This window comes from Schistocerca piceifrons, chromosome 6 (assembly GCF_021461385.2).
Source record: "Schistocerca piceifrons isolate TAMUIC-IGC-003096 chromosome 6, iqSchPice1.1, whole genome shotgun sequence".
Lineage (NCBI taxonomy): Eukaryota > Metazoa > Arthropoda > Insecta > Orthoptera > Acrididae > Schistocerca > Schistocerca piceifrons.
The window spans coordinates 265529466-265551052 of NC_060143.1; the positions used below are offsets into that span (position 1 = coordinate 265529466).

The 21587-nt window shown below is 41.8% G+C and overlaps 1 protein-coding gene across 1 annotated transcript in view; it reads left to right on the top strand.

Moving 5' to 3' along the window:
- The window catches only part of LOC124803266 (lachesin-like), a 231005-nt gene extending 225151 nt beyond the window's left edge, over positions 1-5854 (top strand). Inside the window, exon 6 of the mRNA XM_047264450.1 lies at positions 5712-5854. Within this exon, the coding sequence (XP_047120406.1) occupies positions 5712-5854 (143 nt within the window). The remainder of the gene's footprint in view (positions 1-5711) is intronic.
- The last annotated feature ends 15733 nt before the right edge of the window (positions 5855-21587 follow it).

The following is a 21587-nucleotide window of genomic DNA, read 5'->3' on the forward strand; positions in this document are numbered from 1 at the left end:
AAACTGCATGGGCAGCTGTACCTGTACACACTTTCCAAGCTCTGTTTGACTCAATGCCCAGGCGTATCACGGCCGTTATTACGGCCAGAGGTGGTAGTTATGGGTACTGATTTCTCAGGATCTATGCACCCAAATTGCGTGAAAATGTAACCACATGTCAGTTGCAGTATAATATATTTGTCAAATGAATACCCATTTATCATCTGCATTTCTTCTTGGTGTAGAGATTTTAATGGCCAGCAGTGTATATTTGACGATGCTGGTGCTGATTCTGCATTTAACATTTGACGATGCCACTATGGCTGCAGTACAGTACGATTTTGTTTTTAAAGAACAGGTATGCCTGTTCATACTTAAAGCGCACAAAAAAATGGTTCAAATGGCTCTGAGAACTATGAGACTTTTCTTCTGAGGTCATCAGTCCCCTAGAGCTTAGAACTACTTAAACCTAACTAACCTAAGGACGTCACACACATGCATGCCCGAGGCAAGATTCGAACTTGTGACCGTAGTGGTCGCGCAGTTCCAGACTGTAGTGCCTAGAACCGCTCGGCCAACCCAGCCGGCTTAAACAGCACAATTGCATATATTAGTCAGTAGTACTTTTCATTATGGCCTATTCTTGTTTCTAAGCTTTAGACAATCTGCGAGTATGTTTTTCCCATTTTTTGCTGCAGATCCGATGATGGTCATTATAGATCGAAACCAGTTTGTGACCATAGACGTAAATTAAAGGAAACTTAAAAGGTAATACACCACCGTTCACTAGCACATGGGGGTAAGACATCTTTAGTAATCTCTGTATAACATCAAATTTCTTCAATTTTCTAGTTAATCATTAAGAGACAGATGTATACACGGAAATGAAGTACATTACCTGACTCTGCTTGGAAATTTCAACAGCACACCTCTCAAAGATGCTCTACTCCTTTCTAGTAACGTCCTCCACCTTCATAACGCTCTGACGCCGAGTAAACAATTCCATGACAAGGCGGGCCACTCTTCAGTTTTGGCGGCTATACCAGACAGCAGCAAGTGAGCCGCCATACTGATTGTAAGGTGACGTGTGGCGGTGAGAGTGGATTTTGGCCGGTTAGCCACTGTTAATCGTACACCGAGTGACGTGAATGGTTATTGGGAAGTGCTGTGTGGTTGTGGCTGGTAGAACGCCTTACTCTGAGTTTCATGCGATTTAATGCCAACTGCCGGAAATGTGCGTCTATTATCTCACCTAGCCATTGTATCGAGAAAAGAATTATTTTGGTGAGCATTTCCGTTGCTTGTATAGCGCTGTACCGTGCCGCTCCAGTGCTTGAGTGATGTGCCGATGTGGGACTCAGTTTTTAGACTGCCTGTAAATTCTGCAGCAGTATGTTCTTGAACTGTATTATATGGAGTGCCATAAATTTAAATGGGTATTGATTCCAGCAATGTTTACGCTCTACCGGAAGTTGTCGGTTTGGGTAAATGCAGCGCAAGGAATATGCATGGTACTGATGGTTCTCACGGGTTTGCAGCCGGGTTCCACCGTCCTGACGACAACACGATATTTCGGCGGACCATCTGGCCGCCATCTTCAGGTGAGATTGAGTGCACAATCACGCCGGAAGTGAAGAGACCTCAGATTCCGCGGCTACTTTATACCGCGGGTACTGGCCGTTGCGCGTGCGCGAGCAACGGAAGAGCTGCCCTCTGTGAGGCGAAGAATTGCAGCGGCGCCAGCGGTGAAAACTGTCAAAAGCGAGGAATCGCAAAATTAAAATGCAGCCGGTCGGAAACCAGACGGTTGTTGTTTTACCTGTGATAAAATAGGATTCCACGTCTTGCTGAAAGGAAAACCTTTATCTCATCAGACAGACGTATTTCCATTGCTGAACACTGTCGTAATAAAGGGCACAATATGTCGTTCAAAGAGACAAAAATTATTGCCCCGGCTTCCCGTTACTGGGATTGTGTATTGTAAGAATCAATTGAAATACGTCTGTCCGATGATACTATTAACATAGATAAATGTTTTCCTTTAAGCAAGATGTGGAATCCTATTTTATCACAGATAAAACAACAATCGTCTGGTTTCCGACCGGCTGCATTTTAATTTTGCGATTCCTCGCTTTTGACAGTTTTCACCGCTGGCGCCGCTGCAATTCTTCACCTCACAGAGGGCAGCTCTTCCGTTGCTCGCGCACGCGCAACGGCCAGTACCCGCGGTATAAAGGAGCCGCCGAATCTGAGGTCTCTTCACTTCCGGCGTGATTGTGCACTCAATCTCACCTGAAGATGGCGGCCAGATGGTCGGCCGAAATATCGTGTTGTCGTCAGGACGATGGAACCCGGCTGCAAACCCGTGAAAATCATCAGTATTTGATACGCCCGGAAAATCTACGTTGACACAATATGCATGGTAGCCTTCGCGTGTTTTATATTTCGTCACCAGTGTTTAAATATAAACTGAGACTAAGCTGTTGAGTGAACTTTCTTACAAGGAACCCCTTGAGTGCAGGCCGCAAAAGGCCCATGATGTTTACTGCATTCGATGCCCCACATATTGTCTACCATGCAACCACAATATTGGCTGCTAATGTCAACGGGGAACGGGACTGGAGGTATCCAATGGTGTACACAGCATGAGGATACGGATCATAGTTGAACTGCTTAGTCGACGAGTAACTTACAACAGTGCTACAATGGTAGTAGTGTTGAAACAAAGCAGAACAATGGCCACGATAAACAAACATTACATTATATCTATAACAGCGGTTTACAAAAGTTGACATTTCGTCAAAAAGGAACCCACGGAATTTCACAGAGTAAGAAAGAAGTGGCAGATGAAATATTAGCGTTGTGGAATGAGTGATGTTGTGTACGCTCGACTATGCGGACAATGTACATTAGGAGCACAATAATGACGATACGTGCTTAACAAGTGAAGGTGGTACTGAGACAGGTATCTAACCATAAAGTCCATCATCTTTGTCGGACAGTGAAACGTAGCCCAAAGAACGGGTACTAAACATAAATACGTATATATAAGATCATCCGCAGCATTGTAAAAAACAACCTCGAACAGATTTCGAATAATTCCGCTCCATTGTGGCCCTTTGGTGCATAAGAAAAACTACGGAGTTTCAAAATAGAAGAAGGTGAACTTGTTACAAAAAGTGGCGCTTGCGCGTTTGAAGGATGCTAAATACAATTTACAGGATGTGCATGACAATTACCTACTACGTTATGCACATCAAACTGCACGCAACATAGATTTCAACGGAAGCAGTGAATGGTTGAATAACTTGAAACAGTGCTACATAACTTGACGAAGGAAGTTAACGAAATTTCACAGAAAACGTCAACTTCACTTGCGCGATAAATTGCGGAATCGACCCGACAGTTTGTAGATGAGATAAACACACTTATTGCATCGTTCAGCCAGGAATTTCTTTTCAATTCGTGTACAATTATGCCAACTGTTAATCTGGATGGTAAAGTGGCTGGAAAGTTATTTACTTTGTTACTAGAAGTAGGAGGTGCTCTGTAGGGGCAGAAACGAAAACTTAGCTCACAACAGCATGTGACGTCGCGAGTTAATGCGCGATAACAAACGTTCTCATACAGCTCGCAGTATTGGAGCCGGAGGCTGTGAAAGAAACCGCCATTTGTGTCTTTGCCAATGAGTCGAGTACACTTTCTACTACGGCAGCGTGAGAATGACTCCTCTGTCACTTCTTAGCGACAGTACATTCACCACCTATAAGAACCTAAATAAATGATATTAAATATTATTCAATCACTTTCATAATCGGTATACTACCTTTTGACATTCAGGAGAAGATTTTATCCAAATTTCAGATTTATAACCATCTATAACCATCTTAGTTTCAGAGATAGAAAAAATTGCTAAAAAAGTCAAAAACCAACAAATAAAAAACTAAATTCACTTGGGAAATATAATAGTTTATCCTTTGGTATTGTCTAAAAACGTAAACAGAACTCTCAGTGTGCAGAATTAATTAACTGAGATTTTCATATTGAATTTTAATAATTTTTTGGTTCGTGATACAAAAATCAGACAAAATTATTATTGATGTCTAAGATTGTTGTGGGAGAATATGTGAGTGAATGAGAGCGTGTACGTGGGACATTCGCCAAATTTTAATGTTGCGTTATATACCGTCTTAAGTAACCTGCAAGAGTTACACAAGCCTGGCGTGGGAAAATGTTCATACGGAATTTACCCAATTTGCTGATGACGTGTGTCCAGGTGTGATTGCTATTGTAACAGAGCAGCCAAAAAGTCAGCTGGAGTATTATCTGTATCTAAAAGATGTTTCCAGATTTATTGCCTTTTCGTTTTCGTTTATTAAACATTACTTTAATATTTGCATGTCAGATTGACGTAAATGCGAGCTTTCTGAATGGCAGCGAGTATGGTCAGCCAATCAGAATTGAGATGGTTCCCGCTCATTACCTGATAGTTATACTGGGATTTAGGCCACAAGAAGGGAGTCGCTTGCTAGCTTTGAACATGTTACTAGTGCGAGTCAAAATAATGTGTAAAATGAAGGAATAATTGAGTTCCTCGCGTTTGATACGTGTCTTTACTATCGCTGATGGAGTTACGGACAGTTTTGTGAAGTTTGGGAGTTTTAGAACTGTTTTTGTTGGAATGATATTCGCGTGTGAAAATTTGGCCTTCTTAGTATCCACGTGGCATGTTTCAGTATTCAACCACAGAGCATTTTTGGCGAGCAATTTCTTTTCTGAAATCCACCAGAGGGACCGAATGTAATAATCATGTTAGTGGTGGAATTAATGACTGTGGAAACGTTGCTTAACTCGGGTCGGATATGGACAGATTTCTGGCGGCTGTGCGTGCGAAATGAGTGTATGAATTGTGAACTTGACGAAAATAACCAATAGTTTGAACGTGGACTGAATAGTACCGTTTCAATTGTTATAAAAACAAATAAAAATTTTTGCGTGGAAATTTCGGCCATTATTTTCCACAAGAAAATCCATTATCTTACCGACCGGCAAATTTTTTTGTTGACAGTTTTCTACAGAAGTTTATTTCATTACTAGAGTTGCGCGGCGTCAGTAATTGTAGGTATTAGATGGTGTTTTTTTTTTTATCAACGCTGCTTTTACATCATCTTGTAAGTATCTACGTTGCCGAGTGAAGGAACATCGAGCATACGCCGTTCTGAGGTAGGTGAATTTCTAATTAGTAGCCTGCACGCGGAGTCTCAAAACCCGCCACGCCTAAAGCCAGAGTGGGAAAATGGGCGTAATAGGACTACAAGTATGGAATGGGTATTACTTTTGTCAATAGCTGATCAAAATAACTTGCTGTTGCTGGTCTGTGTATAAAAATCATACTCCTTTAGAGAAAACTATCGCTCATGAAAAGTGTGTGATATTGCAGTTCATACCACATGGAACCACTGGTCGAATTAAACCCCTCGATGTTTCTTTTTGCAGTACTTGTGAAAAATGTTATCGTACTATCTGCACCTACACTTTACCGGGTAACCATTTTTACAGTAAGCTCCACGGCAGACAAGTTTACGAAAGATTTATCTTGGAACCTCCCACACAAGGGATTCCTCATCAGACTGATGGAAGAACACTGAAGAATAAATTAACATACCTGTATATGACTGCCTGTAGTTTTGTGCACCCGGATTAATGGTAGTGGTTGTTCTCCTCTGTTCCAGTTGCTCCCTCGGTGAAGGTCCCCAACCAGCTGCTTGGAGCCCCCCTGGGAACCGACGTGCAGCTTGAGTGCTACGTGGAAGCCTTCCCCAACACCATCAACTACTGGGTCAAAAACAGGGGAGAGATGCTGCTAGACGGGTAAGGAAGCTGCTCGCGCCTTATCTGTCAAATACTGCGCAGAGGGCTACTATGACGTTACACGTACTATGTCGCTATATGTATTACAAACGATTTGTTGGTATCTCGTGCATTCGTACAATACAATATGCAGTTGCTGCTGGCTGCTTTTACCATTTAGACGGAGGCTTAAAGTTACTGGATGGGTAGTTCAGCCTCTTTTTCCTTATTTGCAGTAACTTCTTTAGTTGGTGATCACAAGCAGGTCATAGCTCAACAAAACCCTCTCCGGGTTCCAGCCGCGCCAGGTGTTTAAAATCCCACGAGCTGTCGACCGAACGCTTCTCTGCTATTGTCATGTGGTAAATGACTTCCGTGTCACCGTGGCCTCGCCGTTATACGGCCGCGTTGATGGCTGTGACGTCACTCGTGCTCGCTTTCTCGCCAAATCTGGGCCAACGAGATGCACGAGCCCTGCAACCAACATCTGACGTCACACTGGTCGGCTTGTCCGCCAATCTTCGCCAGTTCTCGGCTCAGTGCAGTACCCACTAGAAATCAGTACTTAATTGAAAAGATACTCACTAAAGGTCTTAATTTTTTCGTGTGCTATCGAGGCTTCCAGGTATTTAGACACTCAGCCAAGAATTATTGAAACGGTCTGAAATAGTTACTCACGCCCCGCCGGAATCCACTGCTGGCATTCTCAAGACCTGCTGTCTCACGTGATGGGACGTACGCGTTACAGCCTGTCCTTCTCGTGGGCCTCGTCGCCAAATATAGTGACGTTTTCGTCCTTCGGCCGTTCCCCCCCCCCCCCCCTCCCCCCGCAGCAGGCTTGTGTTGACCGGGTGCTAGGCTGCGTTGAGCTACAAACCGCCGTCTTTATTGGTGGTGTTCTGACTCATTTCTATTCCTACATCTTCTTATATAGGTGTCCAATTTATTTTGACCACCATAAATAACTGTTTCTCCAGGTGCAAATTACAGAATGATTCAAGCAAACGTTCTTCAGCTGTCAGGGGGACATTGATCAGCATGATTACCTTCGCTTCTAGCTTTTTATTTATTTATTTATTTATTTACAAAGCTATGAGCAACGGTATGACTTTTTTAAATGGCACCCTGTATTTTTTTATTCGGTAATTCATTTCCTCTCCTAAAGACCTAATCAAAAATGTATAACATTGTACCATTCACTGAAACACAACGTTATTAATTACGTAACACAACATTGACTTTGAGGCTGGGATCACAAACTCGTCCACTTTATGGAATTGTTAGAAACAAATGAAAACGAAGTAAAAACATAACACAAAATTGACTTTCGTGTATCATTGCCCAGGAGTAGAATATTTCCGGCCGCGGTGGCCGAGCGGTGCTAGGCGCTCCGTCCGGAACTGCGCGACTGCTGTGGTCGCAGGTTCGAATCCTGCCTCTGGCATGGACGTATGTGATGTCCTTAGGTTAGTTAGGTTTAAGTAGTTCTAAGTTCTAGGGGACTGATGACCACAGATGTTAAGTCCCATAGTGCTCAGAGCCATTTGAACCATTTTTAGTAGAATATTCATAGGTGCTCAAAGTGGTGACCCTGGACACCGATACACTGGTGCACTTGTTGAATGAAAAAATTGTATACTGCTCCCAGTGTTGCCTGCTGAAGTGAATTACAAGTAAGCAAGATACGTCCCTGCATGTCCTCTGGAGTTGTGGGAAATGGCGACAGACAAGGTCTTAAATGCATCCCCAAAGAAAAAAGTCCTGAGGGTTTAAATTATGAGACGTAGCAGGCCAAATAACGGTTCCTCCTCGTCCAATCCAACTGGCAGGATTCCTACGGTTCTGAACATGACGTGCACGCAAGGCATTATGTGCTGGACATTCATCGTGTTGATACCACATAAGCATTCTGGTTCCTAGCGGCACTTCATCCAGAAGAGGAAGAAGAATTCTTCTGAGGAAGTTGGCCCACGCTGTGCCGTTTAAACTGCCATTGATGAAACAAGGGCCAATAACTATAGTACCAAGCATCCCACACCAGACGTTAATCTGCATTGATGCTGATGTCCCACCTGTCTAAGCCATCGTGGGTTGTCGCTGCACCAATAATGCCTGTTCCTTGTATTTGCCTATCCGTTGTTTGAGAAGGAACATTCATCGGTAAATAGAACATTGGAGAAGAAATTCGGGTTGGCGAGCATTTGCTGCTGTGCCCACTGACAGAACTGTACACAATTCTGGAAATCATTCCCACGCAGTTCCTGATGTTCGTGTACATGTTAAGGATGGGACCGGTGACGTGTAAGACTATGATGTACACTGGATTTTAGAACGTCAATATGGTGTTCAAGGTGTCGTGTGCTCACATGTGGAATCATAGCAACGGAAGCGAGAACAGTAGCTTCGGCAGCTTCGTGTTTGCGAGCGCTACGACGACTGCGTTGTCGTGGGTTGAAACTTCCCGTTTCCTGAAGCGTCGCAACAAGACGAGAAAACATCCGTCGGGAAGGTGGGTTCTTGTCAGGATATCGCTGTCTGTACAGTTCCGCTGCCTGCGTAGCATTTCGCCTACCTTCAACAACAACAACAACAACAACAACAAAAAGAAAAGAAACGTTATGTCAATAGAGTTTGTAGGAAGGACAGCATTTACTGTATGCCTACTCTACACAACAGTATTTAAAAGGACTAAACTACTGTACTAAATGTACCCATACATAAGAAAACTGTATTGCAATTACTGGTTCAAATGGCTCTGAGCACTATGGGACTTAACATCTGAGGTCATCAGTCCCCTAGAACTTAGAACTACTTAAACCTAACTAACCTAAGCACATCACACACATACATGCCCGAGGCAGGATTCGAGCCGGTGATCGTAGCGGTCGCGCGATTCCAGACTGAAGCGCCTAGAACCGCTCAGCCACAACGGCCGGCTGCAATTACTGTTCTGCTAACTTACATTCCCCATCGATGAATAGCATTTCTACCTTCTCATAGTTGGTGTACATTCTACTCACACAACTTTTCAACTGACGATGGTTGACGGAATGACGGGTGTGCATTCTAATTATGTTTACATTTGTCCTCAGTCAACGTCAGCACGTTGGTGTGTCCCATTACCCCGAGTATCTGCATTAAGCGCTGGGAGCTTCAACGTCCATGTTGTGTTATGTAACTAATAACGTTGTGTTTCAGTGAATGGTACGCTGTGATACAGTCTTGAACAGCTCTTTACGAGAGGAAATGAATGACCGAATAAAAAATACAGGGTACCGTTTAAAAAATTCGTACAGCTGTCCATATCATTGTAAAAAACAAAGCTACAACGAAGGCAATCATGCTGATTGATGTCCCCCTGACAGCTAAAGAACATTAGCTTGAAACATTTTGTAATTTGCATCAGGACAAACAGTTATTTAGGGTGGTCAAGATACATGGAACAGCCTGTATAACGCAGTCCCAAAGTAAGCTCGTCCTCATAATGATTCGTTGAACATAATTAGGTGTCGATTCTCTAGAGAGCGTTTTACCAAGGCTTTTTCTCCGCGGTGTGGGCGAAATAACCTCTCGTGTTGTTCCACAGTGCGAACGGTTTGACCGATGTACTAGCATCCACATTGACATGGTATCTTGTACACCCCAGACGTTCTCAACGTCAGATCGTCGTTCACAGGGCTCATGCGTCGTCGTATTTGTGCTATGTCTTCAACACCGATGAAATGTTGTGACTCTTTAGGAGCAGGCCAATCTTTCCCTACACTGTGTCACAGAAAGGCAAAAAACATAAGTTTCTTAGCCTCTTCTTCGATGAGGATGTCGTACCGTAATACAGAATAGAAGGAAAACAGGTGTGAGGCCAGTCTGAAATTTCCTAGCGGTGAGCAGCAAATGCAGAAAAAAGAATGGTTCAAATGACTCTGAGCACTACGGGACTTAACTGCTGAGGTCATCAGTCCCCTAGAACTTAGAACTACTTAAACCTAACTAACCTAAGGACGTCACACATATCCATGCCCGAGGCAGGATTCGAACCTGCGACCGTAGCGGTCGCGCGGATCCAGACCGTAGCGCCTAGAACTGCTCTGCCACCCCGGCCGGCAAATGCAGAAAGATAAATTCCCAGTGAAGGCAAGTCGCTCTCTTGGATCAGCGCCAAACACTGTCACAGGACTCATAGAATTCAGGGGTCTGAATAACACTACTTATTAGCTATCAGACTTAACTACTGCACTGAGGACTAATTATAAGCATTAGAAAAATTAAAGGAGGCAACTGTTTGGACAACGGAAGTCGGTGTCTAAAACCATGTGGGTGGGAACTAAAAGAAGTACAGAACACTAGCAGCACGTTAAGTACAAACTTGAGGGCAGCACTCCAAGTGAGAAAAACAGATATGTCGGAGCTTACAGAGGCTAGCCCCTAGTGACACAGGGTTGGCGCCCCAACGACATGACAGAGCCCTCTATGTATATAAAAACAAGGTTTTTTTTTTTTTTTTTTTTTTTTTTTTTTTTAAATCGGCGCCATGTTTCTCCCTCCCTGTAGCCAACCCACCAATCCACTGACACTTAACAAGCTTCAGCCAATCTGGCGAGTCGCTCTGCAGCTTCTGGCTAAGCAAATTTAGATTCCTCCCCTATTCCTACTCGGTACGTAGGGTTGCTTCTGGACTTCACGTTAACGAACTTCGGTATCCGCAGCATTTAGCTGAAAGCTAAACGTCACTGACACTCGTGTTATGACCAGCAACAACATTGCTTTACGGCACTTGCCCTCCCCCCCCCCCCCCCCCCCACTCTGTCCTTTTTTAAGTGGCGGCTGCTATAGTAGCACTGTAACCCGCATAAACCCAATGGTGTTGAAGTTCCCAGGAGCAATTATCAAGCTTGTTGCTTGTGCCTTTTCGTGGCCATGTACTACTGTGACGTCTTACAACGGCGTCTAGGCGGTGAACAGAGTTACCAGTTATCTGTGAAGAGAAATTTCTCCCTTGCGACAGCTGCCGGGAGCGTCTGCAGTTTGCAGGGCTCTAGTGTTACAATTTAGCCCACTAAATCTAAACGCTACCACTTTTGCCTGCTCTCTGCATCGTGTCTCCGATTTCCTGTCTTGGAGTGCCTTTATGGCTCCCAACAGGCCCACGCACTGTGCTTCTCTGCAGCTGAATATGCAGCACCACTCTGGTGCAACTTCATCAGATGCTAAACAGCTGGTTCCAGTATTGAATGAGACCTGGACGCACTGTGAATGGCTGCGGATGACCAACTCCTGCCACCAAAATCTATCAAATTACGGGTATACCGCAACCTGACGTCCGCAGAAGAACAACCGCAGAAATGGAGAAAAAGATGCAGGAAACCGACCTCTGGCATCCCCTGTTCGGACATGAAGCAAAAAGACGTTGGCTGAGCTCAAGAAGGAGCTGTATCCACACATCAGAAATTCCGTCAGCACTTCGAACCCGTCGAACAGAGCTGTGGCAAGATTCATTAACTGAAAGGGGTAGGAAGAACATCAAAGAAGAACCTGCCGCGGTCTTTCATCTGCCATATGCGGCATGGAAGGCTCTAAACCGACTGATGACAGGAGTTTCAAGATGCAAGGCGAACTTCAGGAAAAGGGACTACACCACTGAGGAGGACCTATGTGAGTGTGGCGACCTACAAGACAACATCTCATGGTCTGCAGACACCTGCACGATCCTTGCACCTCAAAAGATATCTATGCATCAAGTAATAAAGCCATCAAAATCGCGGAATTCTAGAGCTTGTCGTCCATTTAATAGAAAAACAAATGTATCTTGTGTTATGTTATTCCATTTGGTACTTTGTATCAATGTACTGTACTTTTATTTACAACGTTGGATTTTAATTACTTTGTATATCTAAGTCCTGGACACGTAAAATAAATAAATAAACATGTCAAACAATGTGGGGGTTGGGTGAGGTTCTGGAAAGGGGGGAGGGAGCAAGGGATCGCATGGAAAACCGTGAATCTTTTATGGCTGTTGAGCGTAGTTCTACTTGCTGCGGTAAAGGGACGAGATTCGCAGCCAATAGTGGGACCATATCGCCAACATTTTGATCGCAGTTTCTTCTTGATAAGTGATAACCAGCGTTATCATCGTGTTGTGCCTTCAGCGTGCTGGTATCAACAGAATAGATTGACCGTCCTGCTTCCCGCGTGTATGGGATAGATTGAAACGAGCTGTTTTTGGATGTTAACGGCTACCACGTATTCTGCGCTGCTTACCAGAGTCGCTGTTGAAGAGCGGACATTTTGAAGCAGTGAACTGGTGATACGCCACGGCGGATTCAGTTGTGAATCCGAGCAATGTATGTTCCACCACGGCGTTACATAGGAGTGCCGTGAAGAACCTCACACCCCCACCTGCCCTCCCCCACCCCCACTCAACCCATGGGAAGAAGATTTTGTCGTTTTGATTTGGTGAGCTAGACACATTGGAAATGGTTATATACGAGGGTCACACCAAAAGAAATGCACACTATTTTTAAAAAAAATTATCTTTTATTCGCAATGTTTGAAAGTTTTACAGTGTGTAGATACATCCTTTAGGAACAAATTTTCATTTCTCCACATAATTTCCATCCCTCTCAACTGCCTTACGCCATCTTGGAACCAGCGCCTGTATACCCGCACGGAAAAATTCTGGACCAAACTGTTGGAGCCACTGTTTGGCAGCGTGCACAAGGGAATCATCATCTTCAAACCTTGTTCCACAAAGAGAGTCTTTCAGTTTCCCAAAGAGATGATAGTCACAAGGAGCCAGATCAGAACTGTAAGTCGCGTGTTTCAGTGTTGTCCATCAGAGTTTTGTGATCGCTTCATTGGTTTTTTGAGCCGTGCGGTTAAAGGCGCTGCAGTCAGGAACCGCAAGACCGCTACGGTCGCAGGTTCGAAGCCTGCCTCGGGCATGGATGTTTGTGATGTCCTTAGGTTAGTTAGGTTTAACTAGTTCTAAGTTCTAGGGGACTAATGACCTCAGCAGTTGATTCCCATAGTGCTCAGAGCCATTTGAACCATTTTTTTTTTGTGTTTTGACTGACGAGTGGCCGTGCATTGTTGTGCAACAGCAAAACGTCCTGCCTTTGCTGATGTGGTCGAAGATGACTCAGTCGACCTTGAAGTTTCTTCAGTGTCGTCACATATGCATCAGAATTTATGGTGGTTCCACTTGGCATGATGTCCACTAGCAAGAGTCCTTCGGAATCGAAAAACACCTTAGCCATAACTTTTCCAGCAGAAGGTGTGGTTTTGAATTTTTTTCTTCTTGTGTCAATTTGCATGATTCCACTCCACTGATTGCCTCTTCGTCTCTGGTGAAAAATTATGGAGCCGTGTTTCACCATCTGTCACATTTCACCCAAGAAATTCATCTCCACCATTCTCTTACTGTTCCAAAAGTTCGCTGCATACCGTTTTTCTTGTTTCATTGTGAGTCACTGTCAACATCCTGGGAACCCACCTGGCATAAACCTTTTTTTAACGCCAACACTTTCAGTATTCTGCAAACACTTCCTTCCTCTATCCAAACGTAGAGAGAAAAGTCGTTCACTGTGATGCGTCTGTCAGCAGTCACCAATTCGTTAACTCTCTGCACATTGCCTGGAGTGTGTGCAGTACGAGGACAATCCTCAATATTGCCGTGCCCGCTGTCATCACGTAACCTGCTTGTCCACCGACTGTACTGCGATCGACAGCAGCATCTCCACACACCTCTTTCTACCTCTTGTGGATGTTCCCCACTGTCTCTTTTTCACAGCACAGGAAATCTATGAAGGACGTTGCTTCTGACGAACGTTAAGTGTAGCAGCCATCTTGAAGACAAACTGTGACGGCGCTACTCACGGGAACAGGTTGAACTAAGTTTGAAAAGAAGCAGGAAGTACGTATCTACACACTGTAAAACTTTCACTCATGCAGAATGAAAACTGTATTTTTACAAAAATAGTGTGCATTTCTTTTGGAGTGACCCTCGTACACATGCCTCAGAGGCAATTTTTCTTTTCTGTGCACGAATTTCGAAATAAAGGCGCGATGTTTATATACATTATTGAATCATTCTTTTAGACGTACCTAGGACTTTTAAATCGTGTTGGAATCTCCTTAAGATCATCATGAGGAGAGTGAGTACTTTACTAGTAAGAAATTAATTTGAAGTCGATAACAAGCGTATACACGGTGACCCATTAACTACTGCCACCAAGAATAAATCCGAAAGTATGATAAGAGCTGAAACGTTTGTGCGACAAATGTTACATGAGACAACGGGGCCCGCAATATGACATTGGTTTTTTGTTGTTAGGTGGGTTCGCGTCAGAGATATGAAGGTCAATTTTGTTTTTTTAAATTGGATGCTGTTGTTTGGTACTTATTTTCTGATAGCGGCTATCGAAAAGAATCCAATGATGTGTAAAAGTAAGGTCTTTGAAGGTCAACGAAGGTCAAAAAGGTGCCATGAACGCCCGTGCTGCAATTTCCTTGTCACGGACTGAGTGGTATTGCTTATCACTTCGGCACTTACCGAAGCACATACTCTGATAATTCTGTCTCGTATATCATGCACATAGTAAATATTCGCTGAATGGGGCGTATCCATCTAACGTGGCATTGACATGTAAACACCATTCGAATGCAAATGATGTATTCCTACGAAGAACGATGTGCTTCTCATTTTCGGAGAATACCAACGAAATTCAGTGAGAGCTGGAGACTTATACGCTGAAAGATATCCTCAAGGTACTCACCCTACGCGACGCACATTTAAAAATGTTTATGATAAATTGAGAACAAATGAATCCTTAACGCATCGGAAACACATCCGGCAAAGGAAAGTTACTAACGTGGAATTGTTACTCTTGCCATCGTGGTTCGAGATCCTTGTACCAGTTCGCGTCAAATCGCAAGGACATCTGGCATGAGCCAGAGTAGTGTTTTGTCGTGTTCTGCATCGCCATAAATATCATCCTTATCATATCAGTCTCCACCAAGTATTAACTGGTACGGATTGCATGCGTCGCATTGAATTCTGCCGATGGGCTCAACTTCAGAGACAGAGGGATGCCACATTTATTATTCTGATTTTATTTACTGACCCGGCTACATTCACGAACCATGGAAATGTTAATTTGCATAACATGCATTACAGCGCAACTGGAAATCCATTTAGCTGCACATCAAAAACCGTGGTCGGTGAAAATATAGTGTGGGCTTGTGGATGACTGAATTATTGGCCCTTATTTCATCGGAGGAAATCTTAATGGTAGGAAGTACACCACATTCCTGCAAGGAACATTAGGTCTGTTATCGGAAGAATTTACTTTTAGGATCAAGGAATAGAATGTGGTATCAACACTATGGGTGTCCGGCACATTTTCGCTGATGGCCAGAAATGAGTTTCAGAGACAATTCCCAAATCGTTGGCTTGGACGCGGAGGAGATGTGTCGTAGCCGGCTCATTCACCAGACTTGTCGCCTCTGGTATTTTTCCTTTCGTAAAAGACATTGTTTATAAAATCGCTCCAGCTTCACCTGAAGATATGCCAGGGAAAAATGTCAGAGCACGTGCTTCGATAAGTGCCGATGTGATAAGGAATACCACTCAATCCACGATATGAAGATTGCAGCAGTGCATTGATACCAATGGTCATCACTTCGAACACCTTCTGTAAATGGACGATCATGCCACCTTTGTGACATTCGTTGACCATCAAAGACCTTATTGTTACACATCACTGGATTCATCTCGTTAGCCGCTATCAGAAAATAAGTAACAAACTATAGCAGCCCATTTAAGAACAGAAAATTGACCTTCATATCACTGAAGCGATCCCACCTAGCAACAAAAGACCAACGTCATATTATGGCCCACGTTGTACCATGAAGATTTTGTCCCACAAACTTTTCAGCTCCTTTCATACTATCGGAGTTATTTTAAATATTCTAGCCTTTTAGGATTTCCGATGTTTAGCTGTGACAACAAACGAATGTATTAACGATGCCTTTGGAATATACTTTTCAATGAAGTCATCACCGTAGGGAAATTTACTCATTGTAATTCTTTAGGGCTCAAAATCTTTCTTCTGGTACGAAATCGATGGAGGTAGTGTAACCTCCCCACAAAATTTAAATAAATAATATGAATAATATTCTCATTTAGTGTAACCTCAAAACAGAAAAATTCCTAAACTTCTCAACAGTAAAAATTATAATTATGTCGTTCACATTCAGTGTAACGTCCCAACAAAATAATTTCCGTAACCTGGTAATAATACAATGTAACTAACCTCTCAATTAAATTGTCGCTCACTTATAACTTTTCAATAATTGACTGTGAATTTAACCTGGTAAATTCTGGATGTCAGCAGTGCTGCGTCATGGCCCTGAAAGATCATTCTGAATAAAAAGAGAAAAATTCTTACCTCAATGAAGTCGCCGGATAACGCATATATATTTGCTCTTACAATAATTTTTTCTGGCACAGCCCTGTGCAATGCTGCCCGATAGATTTGTCATTTATGAAAGGAAACAACTGATTTCTCTTTTGCAATAATCGGGATGATCATGGATTGGAGAAATTAGTAAATTCGTTAAATTGAAATGAATGGTTGTTAAAAGTTATTTTTTTATGAAAGGATTATTATTAGGTGATTTTTAAAACATTTACATGGGAGTTGAGATAACATTACTACATATGCGCAAGGTTGCTTTTTACCTTATACAATAATACTCAGGCTCCGGCATCTCTGCACCGCGACCGGGCCTCCCAACACGATACACCAGATCAGACCAGAGCAGATTGCAGACTAGCAACAACCACTGCTACAGCTACACAGTTCCTATTGCAGTCAACACTGCTCTCTGGTCAGCGATTCTCTTATACCTTGCATATCGCAGGCAGCGCATGGGCAATACATCGAAATTACACCTGCTCCGACCTCTTACATAACCCTCCACTGGGGAGGGGGCAAAAATTTGGCAGCGATGGTGAGTCAATTGGACTTGCCATGAGCAACAAATTTTTCTATAATCTACTTAATTAACTAAGTTTACAGTCACAGAGTATATACATATCTATAAGTGCAGAACATGAAATGAAATAGAGTGCACATGCACTGAGTACAGAACATATCAAGAAATGACAAAACGTATACGCAATGAGTACAAAACATATTAACAAATGACATAAAGTGCATACGCACTGTGTATGTTTTTACCATTCTACAAGAACTAGGAAAGGAATGGGAAGGATTGCATCATGGTTTTAGCACAGTAGGTTGCACGTAGCTGCACTGAAAGGCCATATCTTTCTACAGAAGCACAACACCAAGTGAGACTATCTGAAGTTCTCTTCCCTGAAGTATTAATCAGTGTAGCCAAGACACTGAAATGTTGTATTAATATTCATTTTGCTAGTACATTAGGTACACCAAACGGTAGGACCATAATAACATCTACATCGTTCAAGGTGGTGGACAGCATGATGTGTCAACACCACATTCTTGTAGACTCCATACTCTTTCACCAACGTCGAATTAGTGGAAAACCCAAATATAGTGCTCCATGATCATGAGGATGGACAGGACAAACGGATATTGCGGTAATTTCTGGTAATTAGGTCAGAAAGTGCAGGACATTAAGTCTTATCCTAGTCATCATTGAGAATTACACTAGTCTATCAACCGATTTGAGAAATTGTTGGCACTCATTGACTAGTTACTAAACATTTCTGTACTATGTATGGAGTATTACAGACCATTATTCATAAGTCATCTGATTACAGTAAATATTGGCACTCATTGGCCAGTTACAAACCATTTTTATGCATTATTCAGACAAATTTAAAGTATAAGAAACAGTGGCATTCATTGACCAGTTACAAAGTATTCATATAGTTTTATAAAACATTATTCATTATTCTTCAGAAGTCATCATTCAAAATGAGAGTTAATAATTTGCATAGCATTTATAGAGTATAACAAAAATATTATTTACAGAAATTATTGGCATAGCATTTATGCATTATTACAAAACATCATTCAGTATTACTCAGAACTCATCATTCAAGTGACATAGGACATATTTAAAATGTAACACACTGTAACTATTACTCAAGGTCTGTGGTCCAATAATACATAGAAACAATGGATTCAATACATCTGAGAAATTTGCATTATATTTAGAACTAGAAATATATCTTAAACTGGTAGCATTATTTGGGACTGGTAATATATTTTTTTTGTGCTAGCAATGCATTGCGTTGAGATCGATAATTAATTGCTGGGGCATGAAAAAATTTGCTTTTCACTTATTGCTGGAAATAAGGATTAATAACGTCATTCGTCATGAGTCAGCTGTAGCAAGGTTATGAAACAAGTAGAGTATATCATATTCATGAATGACACACACAAATGGGTAAAAAAAATGCAAGTACTAGAACAGGTTTAATGACTAACTGCTTATAGCACATTAATTTCACGAATAGCTTCTCCTGGTAAAAATACAAAATGGATTATTGAGCTGAAAGAAGAAACGCATATTATGCTGAAAAGTAGTGAACTTCGAATTAACAGGTAATGAAACGTGTACTCAATATGTACGTGCTCTAGCTGTCCTTTCCTAAACATTCAGTCATTATACCATGCAACATAAGACATGCTGTCAAAAAGAACTGCAACAAATACTTAAATAACTACATAGCATCTCTTAACTAATAGTAAATATATAAACTTCATTATTATCCTCATCTGCAAAGAAAAACTTCATTATTCATATTAGCATATTCTTCATATAACTATTCATCATCATTCATTATCACCTGCAAAAAAGACACTTCATTATTCATTATTCATATTACCATTTACTTCATACAACTGTTCATAGTATATTCTTATTTCTAGCATATTTCATCACTAAAACTAAGATGTGTAGTTCTGTCTGACAGCCTGCATCAATCGCCTCGTATTCTGAAAGAAAAATAAATAGTTAAGACTGCTATCATACGATGTGTATAGTATATTCTTGTTAATGCTTGTTAATTCTGATCTATGTACTCTTCATGATAAGGTATTGCATTTTCTTTCGTTCATTCCGAAGGTGAAATTCCCATTTCATAGTAATCCACTGTGGTTTGTTTAAGTTATTTCTTTTACACTTTATAGCTTTCTGAAAATGATGAATAAGGATTAATATCTTGCATTTAAATCATATACTCATTAAATAAAAACTTGTTTCTAGTGATACAATTAAGCATACAGCATAGCATGACAGAAAATGTATTATGTCAAAAACATACACAGTTTTCAAGTGCAAAAAGAATATACACAGAGTATCATAATGTAGTGGCAAAAACTGTAGAATAGTCAAGATATGGAGATAAGGAAAAATGTCAAAGTCAACTGGTGTTTGTTATATCTTAAAGATTTCGTAGTGCATACAAACAAAACGGGAAAATAATCATGCTGTTGTGTATTGGCAGGAGTCAACCCACGGAGTTTGGAGGAAGCCGAAAGGCACGCGTTTTAGCTCACGCAGGCTGGCGTGAGGTCTGGAACAGGACAAGGAAGTTAGACTAGAAAAAAAGGATGTAGCTGATGGAATACTTAACTTTAATCCATTAATGTTGAACGTAGCTCTTGTCTGTACATTCTTTACAATATCATAGCAACTGATAATGGCGCCTTGCTAGGTCGTAGCAAATGACGTAGCTGAAGGCTATGCTAACTATCGTCTCGGCAAATGAGAGCGTATTTTGTCAGTGAACCATCGCTAGCAAAGTCGGCTGTACAACTGGGGCGAGTGCTAGGAAGTCTCTCTAGACCTGCCGTGTGGTGGCGCTCGGTCTGCAATCACTGACAGTGGTGACACGGGGGTCCGACGTATACTACCGGACCGCGGCCGATTTAAAGGCTACCACCAAGCAAGTGTGGTGTCTGGCGGTGACACCACACATACATACACGAAAAATGGAAAATGTGCACGGTCTGATATATAACGACAAGAAAAGCGACCTGCTAACCTTACCTTGCCGGGCACTTGCTAAGAAAAAATATGATAATCATCAGTAAGTGTTCATATAAATATAATTGCATAAGTGGTCATATAAAAATCAGGAAATGGCATTACAGTGTGATAAATCATAAAGTATGTTCATTCAATAAATGGTTTAATATTGGAGACATGGTGATTGCCCTTGCTTTTTCTGGTTCTCAAAGTTTCGACGTGTACTACATTGGGGTGAGGAATGCTGCGAATTCGATATGGACCTGCGTATAGAAGCTCATATTTATTGCATCTACTCTTTCCTCTGTTGGATAAATAGTGCGTACGTACTAATATCTTCTGTCCAACGTGAAAGTCATGGCGTGTTCAAACCTGTTTTTGCTGTCTTCTCCGGCGCTCTGCGGCATGTTTGATCTTGTTCAGCGCAATGTCAATTATTTCATGGTGGCGTAGTCGACGCGATGTAGGAAGGGATACTAATTCTTTAATTTTATTAGGTGGTTCAACATTTTTCAATATAATAGTCGGAGATAGCATAGTAGATTCACTTGGTATGGAGTTAATTACATCCTGGTATGAGAGTATATGTGTGTCCCAATCAATATGTCTTTTTTTGGCAGTGTATTCTACACAGTTTACCAATTCCTTTCATTAGACGTTCACAAGGGTTCGAAGAAGCGTGATACCTGGATATATAGATCGGAGAAATGTTTCTAGCTCGTAACATACGTGTCCATATCGCAGATCGAAACTGTGGTCCATTGTCGGAAATTACTTTCAATAAGAAATTTCGAATTGAGTTCAACAGCGACAAAGATGTAGCAAAAACCTATATTAGTTCTGGGAATCGGACCAAAAATGTCTACAGCGGCCATGTGTCTCAATTTAATAGCTACAATGGGATGTAACGGAGGGTAATGTGAAGTAGTGTCTGATTTAGCTTTCAGGCAGATTTTACATGACGATAAAACTCGTCGAATACCTTTCTCCATGTTGGCAAAATAACAGTTCTGTCTCAGTATAAGAAAACTTTTCTGGCTCCATAATGTGCGTAACTTAAATGAATATAACAAATTAATTTTTTAACAAGTTCGTCAGGAATGCATTGTAACCAATTGTTGCTGTCAGGGTGAGAGCGGCGAAACAGAATGTTATTGCATACAGTGTAATGGTTTCTGATGGTAACATTATTCCTATCTTGCCAAAGGTGTTTAATTTATTTCCATACGTTGTGTTTACTCTGCTCTTGAGCTATATCTCGTAATGACGACGAAATGAAATTTTCAAATGCAACTTGTTGAATACACATGACGCTAAAATTTGCTTGGCAGAAGTTGGTTGCGATGTCTTGCTGATTGTTGCTGAGAGAACGAGATAGTGCGTCTGCTACAATATTTTGTGTACGGGAATGTGAACATTTGTAAAATTAAATTCCTGTAAATAAAGTTTCCAAACTGCTTAATCTGTCGTGTGTAAATTTAGCGGAAAGTAAAAACTGGATAGCTCTATGATCTGTGTAAACGGTCGTATGTCTTCCATAAAGAAAATGCCGAAATCTCGTAAATGCCCACACAACACATAATGTTTCAAGTTCTGTAACAGAATAATTGCTTTCAGCAGGTGACAGAATGTGACTTGCAAAGGCGATGTTTTTAATTACTGTAGAACCATCACCTTCAATTTCCTGAAAAATGTGTACGCCTAAAGCGGTGGTAGAACTTTCGGTGGCAATG